The sequence below is a fragment of the Branchiostoma floridae genome, chromosome 14, assembly GCF_000003815.2.
Source record: "Branchiostoma floridae strain S238N-H82 chromosome 14, Bfl_VNyyK, whole genome shotgun sequence".
In the NCBI taxonomy this organism is placed as follows: Eukaryota; Metazoa; Chordata; class Leptocardii; order Amphioxiformes; family Branchiostomatidae; genus Branchiostoma; species Branchiostoma floridae.
The window spans coordinates 18,300,570-18,317,940 of record NC_049992.1 but is presented as its reverse complement, the minus strand read 5'-3'; the positions used below and the strand labels follow the sequence as shown (position 1 = coordinate 18,317,940).

General features: G+C 39.9%; 1 protein-coding gene across 1 annotated transcript in view; it reads right to left on the bottom strand.

Moving 5' to 3' along the window:
• The window catches only part of LOC118430198 (agrin-like), a 38,287-nt gene extending 26,406 nt beyond the window's left edge, over positions 1–11,881 (bottom strand). The window contains exons 1-11 of the mRNA XM_035840908.1: positions 11,866–11,881; positions 9,998–10,219; positions 7,973–8,197; positions 7,330–7,439; positions 6,516–6,639; positions 5,748–5,878; positions 4,589–4,787; positions 3,839–4,054; positions 3,078–3,299; positions 669–763; positions 107–221 (exon numbers count right to left, since the gene is read on the bottom strand). Coding sequence (XP_035696801.1) covers positions 107–221; positions 669–763; positions 3,078–3,299; positions 3,839–4,054; positions 4,589–4,787; positions 5,748–5,878; positions 6,516–6,639; positions 7,330–7,439; positions 7,973–8,197; positions 9,998–10,219; positions 11,866–11,881 — 1,675 coding nt within the window. The remainder of the gene's footprint in view (positions 1–106; positions 222–668; positions 764–3,077; positions 3,300–3,838; positions 4,055–4,588; positions 4,788–5,747; positions 5,879–6,515; positions 6,640–7,329; positions 7,440–7,972; positions 8,198–9,997; positions 10,220–11,865) is intronic.
• Between the last annotated feature and the right edge of the window lie 5,490 nt (positions 11,882–17,371).

The following is a 17,371-nucleotide window of genomic DNA, read 5'->3' as shown; positions in this document are numbered from 1 at the left end:
CAAATAATTATTTTTAATGTCATGCAGCCACTTTTAATTAACATTTCACACAATGATACCTCTTAGGTACTAGTATCATACACATCTGCTTTATTATGGTACGTACCACAAGGCATGTCAGCCACCGCCCTGATGTCCCTCTGCAGGTTACAGGAAGCCACCTCCAGCTCACACTTGTTGGAGTAGGTTTTACCATCAGAGCCACACACAGGAGAATACACCTGTAGTGTAGGGGAGGTGAAACCACAAAACCCAGTTACACAACGTGTCTATTTGGCTAAAACCAAGCAGAACAAGGAACCACCACTTCTGAAATAGTTCATCATTGATGCTATGGTGTGTGTGGGGGGGGAGGGGGTTGAGAAGTAAGATTTAATCAGTAATGATGGTAGAATTTTATCTCCAAGACAAGAAAGTGTGACGAAATATCACACACAAACAGCTACACTCCTTAAAACTACAATTTTTAACTTTCATGTCTATAGACAGGATGGTTACAGATGAACACAATCAAGTATACATAATATATACACATTTGGCAGAAAAATTTTTATAACGATGACAGGTTCTGGCTTACATGTACGAATTAGTCGCTTTGATGTCCTGAACTTTCCTACTCGACTAATTCGAACTTTAACTGATAGTTTAAGATGACAACGAAAGCTTACCTCAATACAAGCCTTGGGGCAGACACACAGAGCCTCGTTTGAGCTGCTGCTCTGACAGATCGCTCCAAACCTGCAAGTGGTGTTCTCACAGCCATCTATGAAGGAAACACAGGTTTTGTTAATAATGTACAATGTAAGAAAGCATGAAATACTAATGTCCCTGTTCTTTGAGGTCGCAGAACACAGTATTCATACAAACCCACGATAGTCAATAGTAGTTTGGAAAAAAACAACTGTAAAGATTCTTTTGTATATGTATGTGAGGCAGAAACTGACAGGGGTATAGGTCAGTTTGAGACTCTGTGAGTTGAATTATGATGTTTGTTTGGTTGGTGTGAATTTCAGCGCATTGGCTGCAGTTTACATGACCTCATATAAAAGAGGGCCAACAAATTTAAGTTCATTTTCACACATTCTAGCACAATATTGGCATCAAACATATTTGATTTATTCCTTCTTTGTGCACCCAACTATAAACTCTGAAGCATCGAAGCCTCTCACCATGAAAATTCCTATATGCAAAATACTGTTTTCTGCTACCTTGATTAACAAACATCCATGTAGCACCTACAGGTCAAAGATCACAGTTCAAAGGTTAGTATCACAAAGCCAACAACCACACCAGAAGTAAACACTTAATGTCAGAGGTGAGAGTTCACATGGAGGTCAGTAACACCTTATCACACTGATGAGTGTAGAAATAGCAGCTCCTTTGAGCTTCTTGCTTGAGGGGAAATGTATGGCATTCCATCTTTAAAGCTTCCTGCATACCAGAATCTAAATTTACACATAGTGTGACTTGTTTTTGAAGTTGTTCATGCCTAGAATAACCCCTGCTAGCACAAATTATGGCATCAATCCGCACCAAGGCATTCCGAGATTTAATCTAAACGAAAATAAGAACCACAAATTAAGAACCACAGATTGTAGGAAACCTTACAACATAAACCAATGAAAGGGACTTGTTTGGGAGGGGATCGAATTCGTTCCTTTTCCCCTTAATTCCTGTGGTGGTGGAATTACTGGTGCCTACCATTGAATTTAAAGTACCCCTCTGTCGGTGCAACAAGTTCTGCTGTATGAAAAGTGGAGTATATTTCACAGTCATGTTGTGCATTTTAAGAACTAAAGCTAATTATCATTAATATAGATAAGTCGTTATTCCCTTTTGATCTATCCATGAGTATCATTTTCCTTCTTCGTTAAGTATGTTTATGTATACCACTACTGCTTTACTTTGTATGCAATTAGCCCTTGGGCATGACTTTGCAATGAATATAGAATACAACACGGTGTATTCCGCATCTCTCGAGGTGTCAGCCCAACGGCAGGTCGAATCGCCCGACGACCAATCCGACCCGCGGGAGGGCTGGGACCGAGGGTGATGCGGAATACACCGTGTTGTATTTTTATTTATGTCATACCCACCTAAGAAAAACCCTGTTTTGATGCAAAATGCGCCAGAAGTTGAACAAATTTGGTGCCCTCGAACAAAAAGTGTTGCAACAGTAATGTTCCAACGTCTGAATCAGGTATTCGAACATTCGATGGCGCCGCACTCGGCCCGCTCAAAACAATTCGATTTATTCGAATGGAGCCTGTGTGATAGGCCTTTCGAACCGGTCTGATACGGAAGTTATGGCCCGGTCCGGAACACCCGTATCAAACGTTTTCGCGTCACAGGTATGACATAAAGATTATCATTATTGATGGCCTAATATAATGTATGTTGGAGCGTTACAGCTTAGCACTTTGCATCTGCTTGTTGTTTGTCTGTCTGCTTCGATGATGACCAGAGACATGTGCATTGTATATATTAGATAGACAAACACAGTTATTGTAATGAACACGGAAACAAATGATGTTATCACACACTTGTAATGATGAATGGATGGCATGGATGACAATGAATCCCATGAAATAAACGAGTTAAAACAACAACAACAAATGAGGTTATGAATGAATGAACAAAGTATACGTACTACAACTTAGTAGAAGCAACAAAAGTATCGCACTGAAGACATTGAGTACATTTAAACTACTGACAGAAACAACATAAATATCCAAATTCACTATTAATTTTTGCGGTGACTTAATTTCACGGTAAGGAGAAAAAGGAGTGTACGCAGTTAACTATGAAGCTTGATTATGTAGACTGAAACAATTTTAAAAGGTGAGTACATTACCCCCTATATCATCTCTCCATCCATTCATAAATCACTGTATCTGGTAAAAGCTAATAAACAAGTCTCGACCTAGCCACACTCCCGTGAGACTAGGTCACTCCGTGAACAAAGATGGACTGATAGCCATCGAAAATTTGGAGGTACGTGTGTATACCTTTAATAAGATGTCACTGTTAGATGAAAATTCTATCAACTGATAAACAAAAAATGAATATTAACTTACTGCAGAGCCTGTCGTCCACCTTGCGGATTTCCTGCTGTTTCTCGCAGGCCTCGGCCTGCAGGTAGCACATGTTGTTGTACGACACTCCGTCCGAGCCGCACACCGGGCGGAATTCCGCAGGGCAGACCGTGTCACACTCGCACATGGGGTTGCCGTCAATGACCGTGCAGGTGGCGCCGAATCCACACTTCACGTTTTCACAGAAGAAATCTTTTTCTGGGGCTGTAAGGAAGACGGAATTTACAGTTTGTCTCATGCTTAATATTGCATATTAAACTGATTTTCTAGATTACATCTAGAGCTGGTGGAATTCTCACATGAAAAAGAATAAAGGTTTAAAGGTAGGTTACATGTACAGCTACGTATACATTCCAGTTGAAGGGATTCTTTGCATTTTAAAACAGTATAATGTTGGACGATGGTTCATAATAGTTGCTTTCTTCACATTGAGAAAGAGTAAACTTTTCACTATTACCTCAATCTTTCACCAATAAATTTGGCTGGATTAGGCTTAGGTGCCATTTCCAAACCGGGCCCCAGCCAGAATGTTTGCGGAAACGAAAAATATCAAGGAATATACACAAGTTATGCTCATGACTATTTTTTTCCATTCAGTGTGTTTTGTTGCCTTTTATAGCATATTTTCCGTTTTCGAAAGCCACTCGGTCGGGCCCAGGTTAGGAATTGAGACTTAAGCCTTAGCAGAAAAAGGTTTAACTTTTCGAAGATAAAAAACAAGTGCTCCTCCAATCACCACTCACCACATTTGCCGTTGTATTTGACGAGGATGGGCTTCTGCTCCCGACACTCGGCCTGCTTGCGTTGGCAGTCGTTGTTGTAGGTGACCCTGTTGTCTCCGCAGACGGGAACGTACGACTCGTCGCACTTAATGGACTCGCAGCTGCAGGTGGCGTCTTTTGTACGCGGGTCGATCGTGCACTCCGAACTGAACTCACAGACTTGGCCAAAGCAGGACTCTGCAATGGGAACAAAGTGTTTTACTTCAGACGTGTTTTACTTCAGAACGTTTGTCTCTGTTGCTGATGTGACATATACACATACAATATACATATAATTGTATGATCATTAGAACAACAAAAGGATCTTGTAGAATACCCAAACTTTAGTCATGTTTATTTCTTATCTCCTGCAGTTTACAAAAGTCTGATTTTTTATTGCTATGCTTTCGTTTCTTTGTGTATGCTACCAAACCTGATTTCAGTTTTGAGGAAATATCTAAACGATTACACACAAGTGAGTTCAGTTGTCACCAGCTAACACAACACAGTGTTGCTTAACTTGGGAAAGTACATTAATGCATTTTTCTACCATCATCATCATCATCATCATCTGTCGTCCCTGGCGGGCGGGGTAAGGCGTTGCACAACATTTCTCCAATACACACGATCTTTCATGGCAGCTCCCAAGTCCTCGGTGTCGATCCCTGTGTCTACCATATACAATATTGTGCGAGATACTAGTGTGTTGAACTATTTCTGAGCAATGTTTACCTGCTTCTACTACCATCAAGGTGCCAGGTTTGATGTCTAAGTCAGGAGCGTCTTGAATTGCGTCCATCAGTTTGTCCTTGACGTCCTCGGGTGTGTCTCGGGAGCGAGGCGGCAAGACAATCTGGAAAATGACCTTGATGCTTCCGTCCTTGAACCCGATGATTTTGACTTCTCTGCCAGGGCCCAGGGAGGCTTCAAGCTATGGAAAATATCACAAAAGAAGCACATCAGTTATACATGTTTGTATGTGTTTCTAATATAATCTCCATGCAGATTTACCAGTGGCATAAAATAGTATCAAAGCTGGCTACAGAGTACAGCTGGCCAAAGGGAGTCATCTGAGTCACTGGACACTCCTTGGCCGGCTTCACTCCTCTGGCAGCTAATTTTTTTATACAATCTTATGCTACCGTAGGATCTGCTTGGAGATTATTTCTAATCTGTGTCTAATTTCTAATCTAAGCTAATCTGGACTGGGGGTGGTATAGAATTTAGTTATTCTGTGGAAGGCCAATTCTTATCAAGTTCTAAACTTAATCATGCTTTAAACTCAACAAAAAATAGGGAAAGCATGCCTCTTTAGTTTTAAGATATTTTTCTACAGCCCAAAGATAAACAGGACTTACTACACACATATAAGATATGGTGTGTGCAGATTTTGTATCTGTATAGCTGCTATAAGCGCCTTTTGGCATGATACACCAACTTTGCAGGTTACATTACACTGAACGACCTGTCACACCTAGCCTTTGCATATCTACCTGTAAGCAATATTTAAAGCTATTTCGAGGATGCAACTTCCATGATGAGTCTGTACTGCAATGATCATAATAGGGTCAACTCCATGATACATGCAGTTCTAGGAAACTATATCCTAAAACTTCCGAAAATAGTTTCATCAGGTTGGTAGAACATAGGATGAAGGAGAATTCTTCGTACACAACCAGTGGGTACTTACATAGCTTACATTTCGATGTCTTTCAGACACCTTCTTCAGCAAAAGCGCCACCTACATCAGCTACATATAGCGGTGAGAAGCAGAACTCCAGTTAGAAGCTCTAAAGAAGGTGTCTGAGAGACATCGAAACGTAAGCTATGTAAGTACCCACTGGTTGTGTACAAAGAATTCTCCTTCATCCTATATCCTAAAACTACTTACAGCATTTTCCAACTTGTCCTTGAGATCCTTGTACTCAGGTGAGGTGGGGTCGTCCAGTGTTGCCCGGAACTCAGCGGGTCTACGGTCCAGCTCTGACAGAGCAAAGGTGCCTTCTACTGCCTTCCCTTTGTCTGTAAAGTACCAAACATTCTGGGTTATTCCTTCTGAATGCAACTAATTTGCTTGAACCTTAACCCTTTAACTGACAAAACCAGATATATCCGGCACACATATACATGCCCTGTGTGCTGCGCCCGGATATATCCGGGATAGCGTATTATCCCCAAGTAGTAGCTCTGCGTGCGTGTAGCGCACGAACCCCGGAAGTTAGGGACTTCGGCCTTGTTCGGGGGTTTCTTTTTGGAGGTCAGCGGCCAACCTGGCACTGATAGCATTTTATAGGGCTGAAACTCTGGCAGTTTAAGGGTTAAGGAAAGTTTCTTAAAAATATCTACCTAAATCTCATGACAAGAAAGGAATAAGGCCATTCTATATCATCTTGTTAACGGAAGTACATGTACATTCCAATTCAGAATACCCTGCGTTTCCTAGTCCCCTTTCTCTTCAAAGCGATAAAAACATTGAAAGCAAACTGAACTCCATATTGTAACATTGTTTCCACTGAAAATGTATATGAAGAAGCATTGCCAAGCTTTCAGCGCTTAGTCATTTTCTATCAAAAATTGACCATAGCTACACAGTCAAGCATTTCTTTTCAAAGCAATGACATAATCTTAGACTTCTACAGTGACCATCTTTTCCACTGACCTTCCTTGTAGAGCTCTTCACATCCCTGTGACCTGTCCACCACCTCTAAGTCCTTCCCCATCTCGCAGGCTTCCTTGTTCATCTGACACTCGCTGGGGTAAGTCTTCCCATTACTGGCACAAATCTGGGAGAAGGAGTAAGATGTAAATAATCCTCAACATTTTCAGCCATTCATTCATTCATACATGAGGCTCACAATGTTTTTTACAACACATAATTTCGGTAAGGCCCAATTCCCAACCTGGGGCCTGACCGGGTAGCTTTTGGAAACGAAAAATATGATATAAAAGGCAACAAAACACAAACGTAAACAAAATTAGTCATGGCCATACAAATGTAATTTGTGTATATTCCTTGGTAAACACTTTTATTTTTGTTTCCGCAAACAGCCCAAAGGAATGCCGGTTTGGAAATGAGACCTAGGCCAAATACAGACAGAGAAACATTATCCCTACACTTAATGCAATACTCTGAAGACATCCATGTGTCAAAAGATACATATGTATGCACAGAACTACATGGTTTCTTCAACCATATTCCAGGCCGTTTCCAGGACCTGTCCTAATCTATTACAGGACAGAAATTTGTTACATGTACATGAAGTTGGGATGGAGAAAAATTTTACTTTATATGTCTAAAACATCTGAACGTCATAATGTGAAACTGATGAAAATGTATTTTCGCTAGCTTAAAATGACAGATTTAACGATGAAAAACAGCAATAATTGGGCTACCAAACCATGAGTGGAACCGAAAAAAAATTAAATACTGGAGACGGCCCAGACCACATAGACGATTTAATAAGGTTCCTTACCCTAGCCAGGGGATCTGGTGCAGGGCATTCCTGTGTACAGCTGCACTGTGGGTTCCTGTTGTCATCCAGGATACACACACCCTTGTCACAACTGAAGCCATCGCAGGGGTCTGGGGGAAGAGTCAGGGACAGGTTAGTTCAACACTTGTGTCTTAGACTTGTCCGTATACAACTTCATACATACAATGTAATATCTTACATTTGCCTTTGAGATTAAGAAGGGTAACACATGCTAAAGTCATTTACAGACAGATGATGAAAGCAGCAAAATTGCAGTTTGTAAAAGACATTTTGAATGTTTTGTACTGACATTTTATTTTAGAGAACAATGCCTTTTCAGCTATTGTGTCATTTGTCTTCTCTTACCATTATCAAGTAGTATTACTAGTAAGATCTAGAGTAACCTCTTCAATGGTAGTAAGAGATGTTAGACTATAAAAGGATTCAAGTTAACTGAGCAACCTTAGAGACCTGAAGTAACTGTAGAGGTGGAGCAATGATTCACCACATGCCATTGTTGAACCCGGCCAACTTAACTTGCCTTTCAAACAACTGCGGACACACACAAAGACAAACATGCAGATAGACAGAAAAAAATTTTTCCGTTTTCACAGAGATGGTAGTTGTTACTTGTAATACTTACTGCATTTCCCTCTAAACCTAAGAGTGATCTCTTCCTTTTTGGAGCAGCCAGCTTTGTTCATCTCGCACTCATTCTTGTAGTCGTTTCCGTCATCGCCGCACACCGTGCTCTCGATCTGCTCGTCGCAAACCGGACAGACGCACTTCGCGGTGGAGCCGTCCACGACACAGGAGCTGCCGTATCTGCAGTCCTTGCCTACACAGGGGTTCGAATCCGGATCTTGTACTGGGGAGAAATTCAGATGCAAATGTCAGAACTAAAAGCTGCAAAATTGATGAAGGATTAAGCTTGGTAAGAGAAATATTCACAAAAATGTCCCAACTCTTTCTGTGTTGGTTGGATAGTTTTCTTTGCTCCATAATGCAGTCATTTTTTTATTGGATTTGGAGTGCATTTCTAATGGTTAAAACTGGTGAGAAATTTTGATGCAAATGTCAGAATTAAAGCTGCAAGATTGATGAAGGATTAAGCTTGCAAAGAGAAATATTTACAAAAATGTCCCAACTCTTTCTGTGTTGGTTGGATAGTTTTGTTTGCTCCATAATGCAGTCATTTTTTATTGGATTTGGAGTGCATTTCTAATGGTTAAGAATATTTATGTTGTTTTGCTTGCATTTGCAGCCAAGCACAATGGATTGCTTCTGCTGTTATTGACATGTACATGCATGTACATTTTGTATGTTAGGCCTTGTAAATCATACTAAATGTCTTGCAAGATTGAGGCCATAAGGCATAACTCAGGTGAAAATCAGGTCCTAGGGAAAAATCTACATACATGTACAAATGTACCAACGTCATTAGAATTGAGGCTGCAAAAAGGATGATAGACTAATACATAGTTTGGGGGTTATACATTTGTACAGGTAATTCAAAACTGATGGGACTCAGATTCCATTTCTTAACCATCACCTACTCAGTATTGGAATAACACACTGTCAGGCTCCCTGTTTAGTGTTCTCTGTTGCCTTGATGGCTTCTAACATCATAACTGAAGGTAGCAGTAGAAAATGTCTTCTACCCTCTCTATTGGTCACCTTTTACAGCACTATACAATGTAACATAATACAGTTAGAGTACATGTATTTTGTAACCTATGTATGAGGTCATTCTCAACCAGTATAACATACAGAAATTTTGTGTGCAATTCTGATGTACATATTAGTTTATATGAGAGCCTAACAAGTCATATCGGTTGACAGGAAAGAAAGCTTTGAAGAACAAATTGCATTACCCCCTCATATTGCGTTCATGTAATCAAATCTAGACAGACAGTTATTAAATGGAATCGTGAAATTAGACTTCTTAACTCTTCCGGGCATTGACGCAAATTAGATTCTCCTTTCCCCAACTTGATCAAACGATGACGAACCGGCAGAGACGATTCTCTTTGAAGTGGTGTAATGAGATTTGTAGACCTTGTTTCCAATTTACTGTCTTTTGTATTTCTTTCAGTGTCTGAGAGTATATCGGTATCAGGACCGTGTACATACTTACAATGTTCAACAGTAGTGCAAATTGTATAAAAGGTCTTTATTCAGACATACTGTTCAAACTATCCACTTGTCAAACCCATACTAGTATCAAGAAACAAACAAAAATGTCTTCTTTTCTTACTTACTTACTGATCTTCTGTAGGCATGACTATTTCTTCTGTATCTGTATCCGTATAGCCGGTATAACCGCCGTTCGGCATAACACACCAGCTTCGCAGGCACACGGCGTGGCAGCAGCTGGTTATATTACACCGTAGGACCCGTCACACCTATCTTTTGCACATCTATCTGCAAGCGTTCTTTAAAATTACCCAGAGAAGATGCCCCTACTGTACTTCCACTGGTAATTCCACTCTACGAGAGTTCTGGGAAAGTATGAATTTTTGAACACATCATATCAATCCTAGGTTGGTAACTACGGTATTTGAAACGTACCTGTACCTGAATTTTCTGAACCCATTCCTACCCTATATTGAGAACAAATGATACTTAACAGGTGTGCCCTTGATATTGAAATTCAACCTCAACTTACTGCATTTTCCTTCCTTCTTGACTGTGATCCTGGCCTGTGTCTGGCAGGACTTGAGCTCCAGGTTACACTTGCTGGAGTACGTGACGTCGTCGGAGCCACAGACGGGCGCGATGACTCCGCTGGAACACGTCTGTTCGCAGATACACGTCCCCTTCCCGGCATCGTTGATCTGCGTGGGGTCGCACGTCGCACCAAAACCACAGAACACTGCTATACAGGGGTCTGGAAAAAAATGAGAACAGATACAATTTAGCTACGTAAAAGTTTTAGTTTTTTTAAAACAAGAACAGTTTTCATTCAGATGCATAGGTGCATCGTCAATCTGGGTAGGGTTGCACGTCGCACCAAAAGCACAGAACACTACTATACAGGGATCTGGAAAAAAAAACGAGAACTGATATAATTCAGCTGCATAAAAGTTTTGGTTTTCGAAAACAAGAACAGTTTTAATTCAGAGGCATGAAGACCATCCAAATAATTGTTTGTAGACCCATATTGCTAGTTTTCATGGCTAAATCTTTCATCTTAGCTTACAAAAATTCACTTTCATCAAGTTCCTGTCATGAAGTGCAGATTCTCTGATGTTTTTCCGTCCAAAATTTCTGTCCCAGGATAGTGGGACAGGTCCTGAGATATTTTTAGTTTTTGAAAAACAAGAACACTGTAAAAATTTTTCAATTGCATTAGTTTTTCATAGCAGAATTGTTTTGACTTTTCTTCACTTTAGTTTACAACTTTTTGGCTTTTTAAACTTGTGAACTCAAAACATTCAATTATTTTGGACTTCCATGCATGTAATATAGATTGATCTTGATTATTCTTTTCCACTACACCAAGCAAAGCAAATAAAACTAATTGGTTTTACATGTAAATGCATTCAATTTTGAAAGGTCTAATTAGTAAAATTTGGCTTTTACAAAAATTGAAGGCACAATGTAATAATTTCACAATATACGATATTGCCTCCAGTGTTATCTAATGAAAATAAGCTGATCTCCACAGAGAAGACAATATGTCCTGGGAAATAAAAAGTCATGTCATGATAATTGGGCTGGTGCTTTTGGATGCAGTTTCCATGGAAACCATGTCCCCATTGACCTGACATGACCCTAAAGTATTAACCTCATCCTGATGAGTTGGGGAGTTAATATTTGAGATGTTTGTGGCTCTTTTGAAAATTTGAAAGGAGAAGGCAACCTGTGATATGCTATGCCCATCATATAGTCTTCCCTAAAGCTTTAACTAACTCCAACTAAGGACGAAGCATATTCGCTTTGGGAGGTTGAGCACATTACCTGTACTACAAAAGAAGGGAGAGAGAGACATATAATACTTGTCCACCTATATCCATGGGGTGACCTCTATCCGTTGTCTTTAAAAACAGCACATTTAGGAGTATTAAGTCTGCTGACAGTGGTTTCAAATTTGCAATATTCTTAAAATGTTCAGATTTGAAACCACCGTCCGTCAACTTCATATCCCTTATAGGTTACCCTCGGATAAAGGTGAACCAGCGTTACAAGTAGTTTGTGTTCATGTTAAACTGCCATTATTTTTACTTTTGAATGTCGACATATTTACAAAACTTCCAGCACCCCATACAAATGAAGCCGGGAAAATCCTTGAAAACCTACATTTACTTGAAAAAAAGTACATTTTCTGCAACCCCATCTATGCATGCAAGTCATTGGACTTTTGACCCTACACTTCAGACTTCCAAAGAGCTAAAACCATCAACTTGAAGATTGTGATCTCTTTTTGGAGCAAAACAAACCACTACAAAGTGCTCTTCTTCCAGGTGGTCTACATTCCACTAGCAGCTCACCTTGAGATTCTGACTGTAATGGTGTGAGCTCTCTGTCACTCACTATCTCTCAGGGACATCTTAAACAACTACAAGGTAAGCAGACTAGAGACACTGAGGTTTTGAGGTTTCAAGCTAAGATGGTATCATGCTGTATCTATTGCCAGCAGGATAGAAAAAGTATATGCAGTGTTGTAAAGTTGTCCTTATATACTTTTGTTGCTACCAAATCATATCAGAAAGCTATTAAGTTTAGTTTGAGACAACTTCCTATTTGCAAATTAAATCAAGCAATAGGATGAACCCAGACATCTCAGGCTCTAAGCCCCCCCCCCCACACACACAAACACAAAAAAAATAGCAATGTCTGACCGTCATTGACTTATCTTCCTTGTTATGTCTAAAATATTAGTCTAAAATCTCAAAACTACAATAATCGAGACAGCTTTTTATTTCTTATTGAAACTTATTTCAATGGAGGACTTTTGGCAAAAAAGTCAATAGATCCATATAAATACATATCATCATTAAAATCCAAAAATTTCCACAAACATGCAAAATTTTGGCCATCATCTTCTCCCCACTAAAGGGGGCTTAAAAGTCAAAGGGCATTGTTTGTCTTGTGAAACGTCTGATAATTGTTTACGGCGGTTACTTTAAGTTTAGACGCAAGTCCTTTCTACACCGCCTCATCAAGTGACAATTAGCCAACCTCGGTTTACAAAGCTTCCGTAAACTTGAAAAAAAGGGAAGCGCCGCCGCACGGAGTTGCGCTTTTCTTCACCACTGGGGCAAGGAGTTGACTTTGTCCATCAGAGCAAGCGACTGTGAAGCTTTCCTTGCAGGTGTGTCCAAAACACAGTGAAAGCCTTGTGACTTAAACCTCACAAAGTCGTGAGAAACTGGCCAACACAATGGGGGAGTTCTCTACACGCAAACAGTTCGCATTGTCCCCCAAAACCACGTCTGAAAGTCCCGTCTGTATTGGGATAAACTTGTAGTTTGGTGGCATGCTCTTAGCACATGTGTTCTGGAGTTAAGTATACACGCCACACAATGGGTGAAAGGACACGGATCCACATGTGGTCAGAAAACAATTAACCCCTCCAAACCGATACACCTGCATTATTCTATCGTGACTATTTGACAGTGCAGTTCTTTCAACACTATATCACATTGTATCTTGGGCATACATTTGCATATACAGTGTTATATGCGCCGGAATGAGAAATAATATTAATAGGGTCTATGACATTATTCTAAAAAATCCATGCTTTTACAACTTTCTATCTACACATCATTCTGACAACGATACATGTAATACTACTTGTGCGATGCTGTTTAGACCTCATTCATGGTTTGTTCACTTTCAAGCAATAAATGACAAGTATTTTCTGAAAAGGCATTTTTAAATAAGATATTAGCTGTATGATTTACAATGTATACACAAGGAAATCAAGTCTTTTTTAAGAATTACATATACAAAACTAAAGTTGAAGTTTAGATAAATGTCATGGATGTTGCGTTTTATACTTGTTGCAATGTGGGAGGCAAACCGTGAACAAAGGCAACTTCAGAAACATGAAATAGAGAAGTCGTAAGAGACAATAACACACTACGGCAAGTCAATCAACTGTCGGGTTTGAAAGATTTGCGGCCAATAATCGCATATGCTGCTCGAAACTGTCAACACCAAACATGTGTGTAACAGGTGCAAACTGGAAAACCTACAAATATTTTCACTTAAGGACAGCCATGACTTTTGGCACTTGTCCAATACTTCATGTTCCTTAAGTGCTCTTGTTCTTGTTGAAAATAAACAAATGGTGTACTGCCGGGGCCACCTACTAAAATACAGACCATGTCCAAAGTTCTCTTACCAACAGATGTCAAGGTGGACCAAGTAATGTTGAAGTGACAAGTGGATTTTTCAGTTAATCTTCATTTCATAGTGCAATCTCACCTGTTTGACATTTTCCCCAAAGTACAGTCAAACCTGTACAAAGGACCACCTGAAAAATGTGGCCACATTTTGGTGGTCCCTTGGATAATTTTTCCTACTGACACAGGGTTACCAGGTGTTTAGGTCCGGACCTGTATCTTAAGAAGTTTACAAGCATAGGTACAGGTATTAGGTATGTAGAATTACACTGTTACACTACTCCCCCTTTTCTTTTCAAGATTCGTCCTCGAATCTCCGAGATTGACATCCCTGTGTGGCACATCTTAGCCTGTTACTCAAAGTGTGGCACATCCGATAGCCTGTTACTCACTGTGTGGCACATTTCTAGCCTGTTACTCACAGGGCCGGTGTGGGAACCATTGTAGAAATATAGAGAGGCGAGAAAGAACAGAAAGAAACCAACATGCCGACACCGGGGATCGAACCCGGGTCGGCGGATTACAAATCCAACGTGCAAGCCACAACACCAAAAGCTCTAGAGCCCCTGGTGTGGTCAGTTTGGCAGCGCTTAAACCCCACTGTTACAGGTACACACCTATTTTAAGACACCAACTATTATCCTTCTACTCCTACCTCTTAAATCGTGCAAAGTGTCTATTGCACACCTGCGCTGTTGGGAATATCGGAAACACCCTGAAGTCTGAATATCTTTCCCCATCCCCTCAAGTCTGAATATCAATGCCCCCATGCTAGCTTTCTTTGTCATACACCAGAAAGCTTGCATTGCCATACCATCTGCAGCTCACTTTCAGTATGATATGTCCATGAAATAAACTATAAGACTGTTTCTTAGAAAAGAATACTAGTACAATATAAATCTTTTTAAAATCAAGACTTGAGTGTAAAGCCAAATTGAAAATTCAATCTATATGTCCTCCATAGGGTACATCAAGAAGCCTTTAGTGCTACAAGTGTTAGGTGATTAACGATCGCTTAATTAGCTATCCAAGACACCAGGTGTGAGCGGTAGGATTCTTGTCGTTCCCAGGTGTACACAGCGACAGTCCATCAATCACTGATGATCCCTACATTGTTCATTAACCGCCGAGCGTTATTGTCGGCTTCCAACCGTCGATTTGTAACACGATTGTACCTTTTGTTATGAGAATGACAATTTCCGATCTAACATTACGTTCAGTACAAGGCAATTTTCATGCACTGATACTGTACTTGTCTATAGAGTAGGACAGTCTCCAGCTTTAAATCATTGTTTGGAAGACCTTGCTGTTAATTTTTGTGCAAGACATGCCAACAAAAATACATTTCCTATCAGTTTCGTGTCATGAAGTTTCAGATTTTTTTGACAGATGGGTGGAAATTTTTCTCTATCTCTTGTAGGCAAACCCTTTCTATGCATGCATGCAAATCTATTGATAAGAAACTATGGATAAGCTGGAAAATGTTGATATCAGTGACACAGCAAAACTAATTTTGCTTCATCTATCTTTTCCTATCTCCATATTTTGCGCAGCTTGATGCAACATTTTTATCATTTTTTTTCACAAAAGGTGGCCTTGGATGAATTCTTCCACATGACTTCCCATTTTTGCCATGCATGTGAAGTAACAAAACAAATGCTACACCCCCCAGGCTTCTGACCCAAGAGTCAGACCTCCTACCAGTTCTGTGCATGTTGTCTTCTACGAGTCCAACTGTTTGGCCATTTGGTTTCCAGTTTTGCTCCCCCTTGTCCTATTGGTGGGTCGACCTCAAGAAATTGATTTGAAACCCAGGAGAAATTGGCGCAAAATGTGCCCAAAAATATGCTATATTGTTATACCAAATTTTCTGTCATTCTGCCAAACTGCAAGGAACAAAAATTAAACCAAATCGTAATATGTAGGTTAACTCTTACTCATACACATACTGATTAATATACTTGGCTAGATGTCTGGTTTTGGAATACTGTTCACGTAGTTGGCAATGTGTCAAATGTGTACAACACAGTATAAGAATGTATCTCATTACAGTTACTGAGGACACGAATTGAGCTATAATAATAAAAAAATGCTTCAAATATTGAGAAAATCTTGCTTTAACATTTTTGCCTTGTCTCACTGTATTTCTCTCAAGTTTTTTGTCTTACTGTATTTCTGTCAACCACTTTTCAGAAAGTACTCTTGGCAACACCTGTCTTTTGTACACAGTAGTCTAGATCTGGCCTTATTCATTAGTAGTCAGATCTACACTCTCTGAAACAGCAGGACCGCTAACACCAATAGTTCTGCAGACTCTAATCTGAGGTCCCAAAGGGGAAATATCAGTGTCTGCACTAAATGTCATCAGTCTGGAGATGCATTGATTTTCTGTCTGTCAAGCAGTCCGAGATTCCCCTCAGGGTGTCCTTGTGGTTTTGTACTGTGTCAAGTCTAAAACAATTTGTCTCCGTTGGCAACAAAGATAAAAAGTCAAAGAGACAAAGTCAAAGATAACATGTGCTGTCTCTTCACAAGTGGTTATGACCAGTGCAGATTTGGAGAATTGTATTCAACAACCCTAGGAGGGATCCAAAAAGGAAGATCATATATGGTTTAATTTATGTCTGTTCTGTTCAAACTGTGAACAGTGATGTTGATTTTACCATGTTGGTAACTCCATGATTTGTACATGTAGCTGCTTCAGACAGAAAGTAAAATCTGGACTTTCTGTGCCAGATATTCTTTCTCAAATCTAAAAAATCTCGGGATGTTTTTGGTTGCTGATAATTTCTTTCTATGTCACAGTTTTATCAACTTTTTTTTGGTCACAATCCCTTTGATTTTCCTTTTCATAGCTTGGCCCCCTCCCCAAATATTTGCAGGAGTAAAAAAGAAAACTATTGTCTGCCCCCCAAAGATTTGCAGGAGAACAGACTGAGTTCTGAGATTTGTCACATCAACAGCACAAAACATGGTACTGAATCTTTGGTTGCCTTCCACTGAACATGCCCCCCAGCCCCCCAACATGTGAATGACTATGAGTGGGTGTGTTTACACAGTGTAGAATGGCGACCCTTGTTTCGTCTACTCCACTATTTGGACTCAAGTCTGTCATCGTTGTAAGAAAGTACAGATTTTTATGACAAGAAAAAGATTTTAAACACATAAACATTGGGCCCAGCACACATGTCTACACTGTTGTTGTAAGGGAACATTCAAATGAAAACCAGACAACTCTAGACCCTCTTTCTAGTCAACATCCAGGTCAACTAATCCAAGAAAATTGAAAAGTGCATTGATATGCCTAGGGATCGGGTATCTTGTTTTCTTGAAAACTTGATCTTCTTTCTTATGCCTTTGACTTTCTTCAAGGTTTAAAAACATCGGCATCAACTTCAAGGCCATTTTTTAACCTCCTTGGTCTTATGGTAGTCGCTTGCATTTGAAGCATTGTTGTTTTCCTTTTCAACTGGAAACTGTATTGAAATCTGACAGAAAATCCGTAACACGCATTGGCATTATACCGGTCATAAGCCTTATACCGGTCGATTAAAAATAGTGGAACTTAAAGAGATCTACACATGCAACAATAGTTATTTCTGCGGTATGCACACTTCAGACATCTAGGTGTCCAATACATAATTTACAAAGCATCGATAACAATGCATTCGAAGACAACAAGGCCAAAA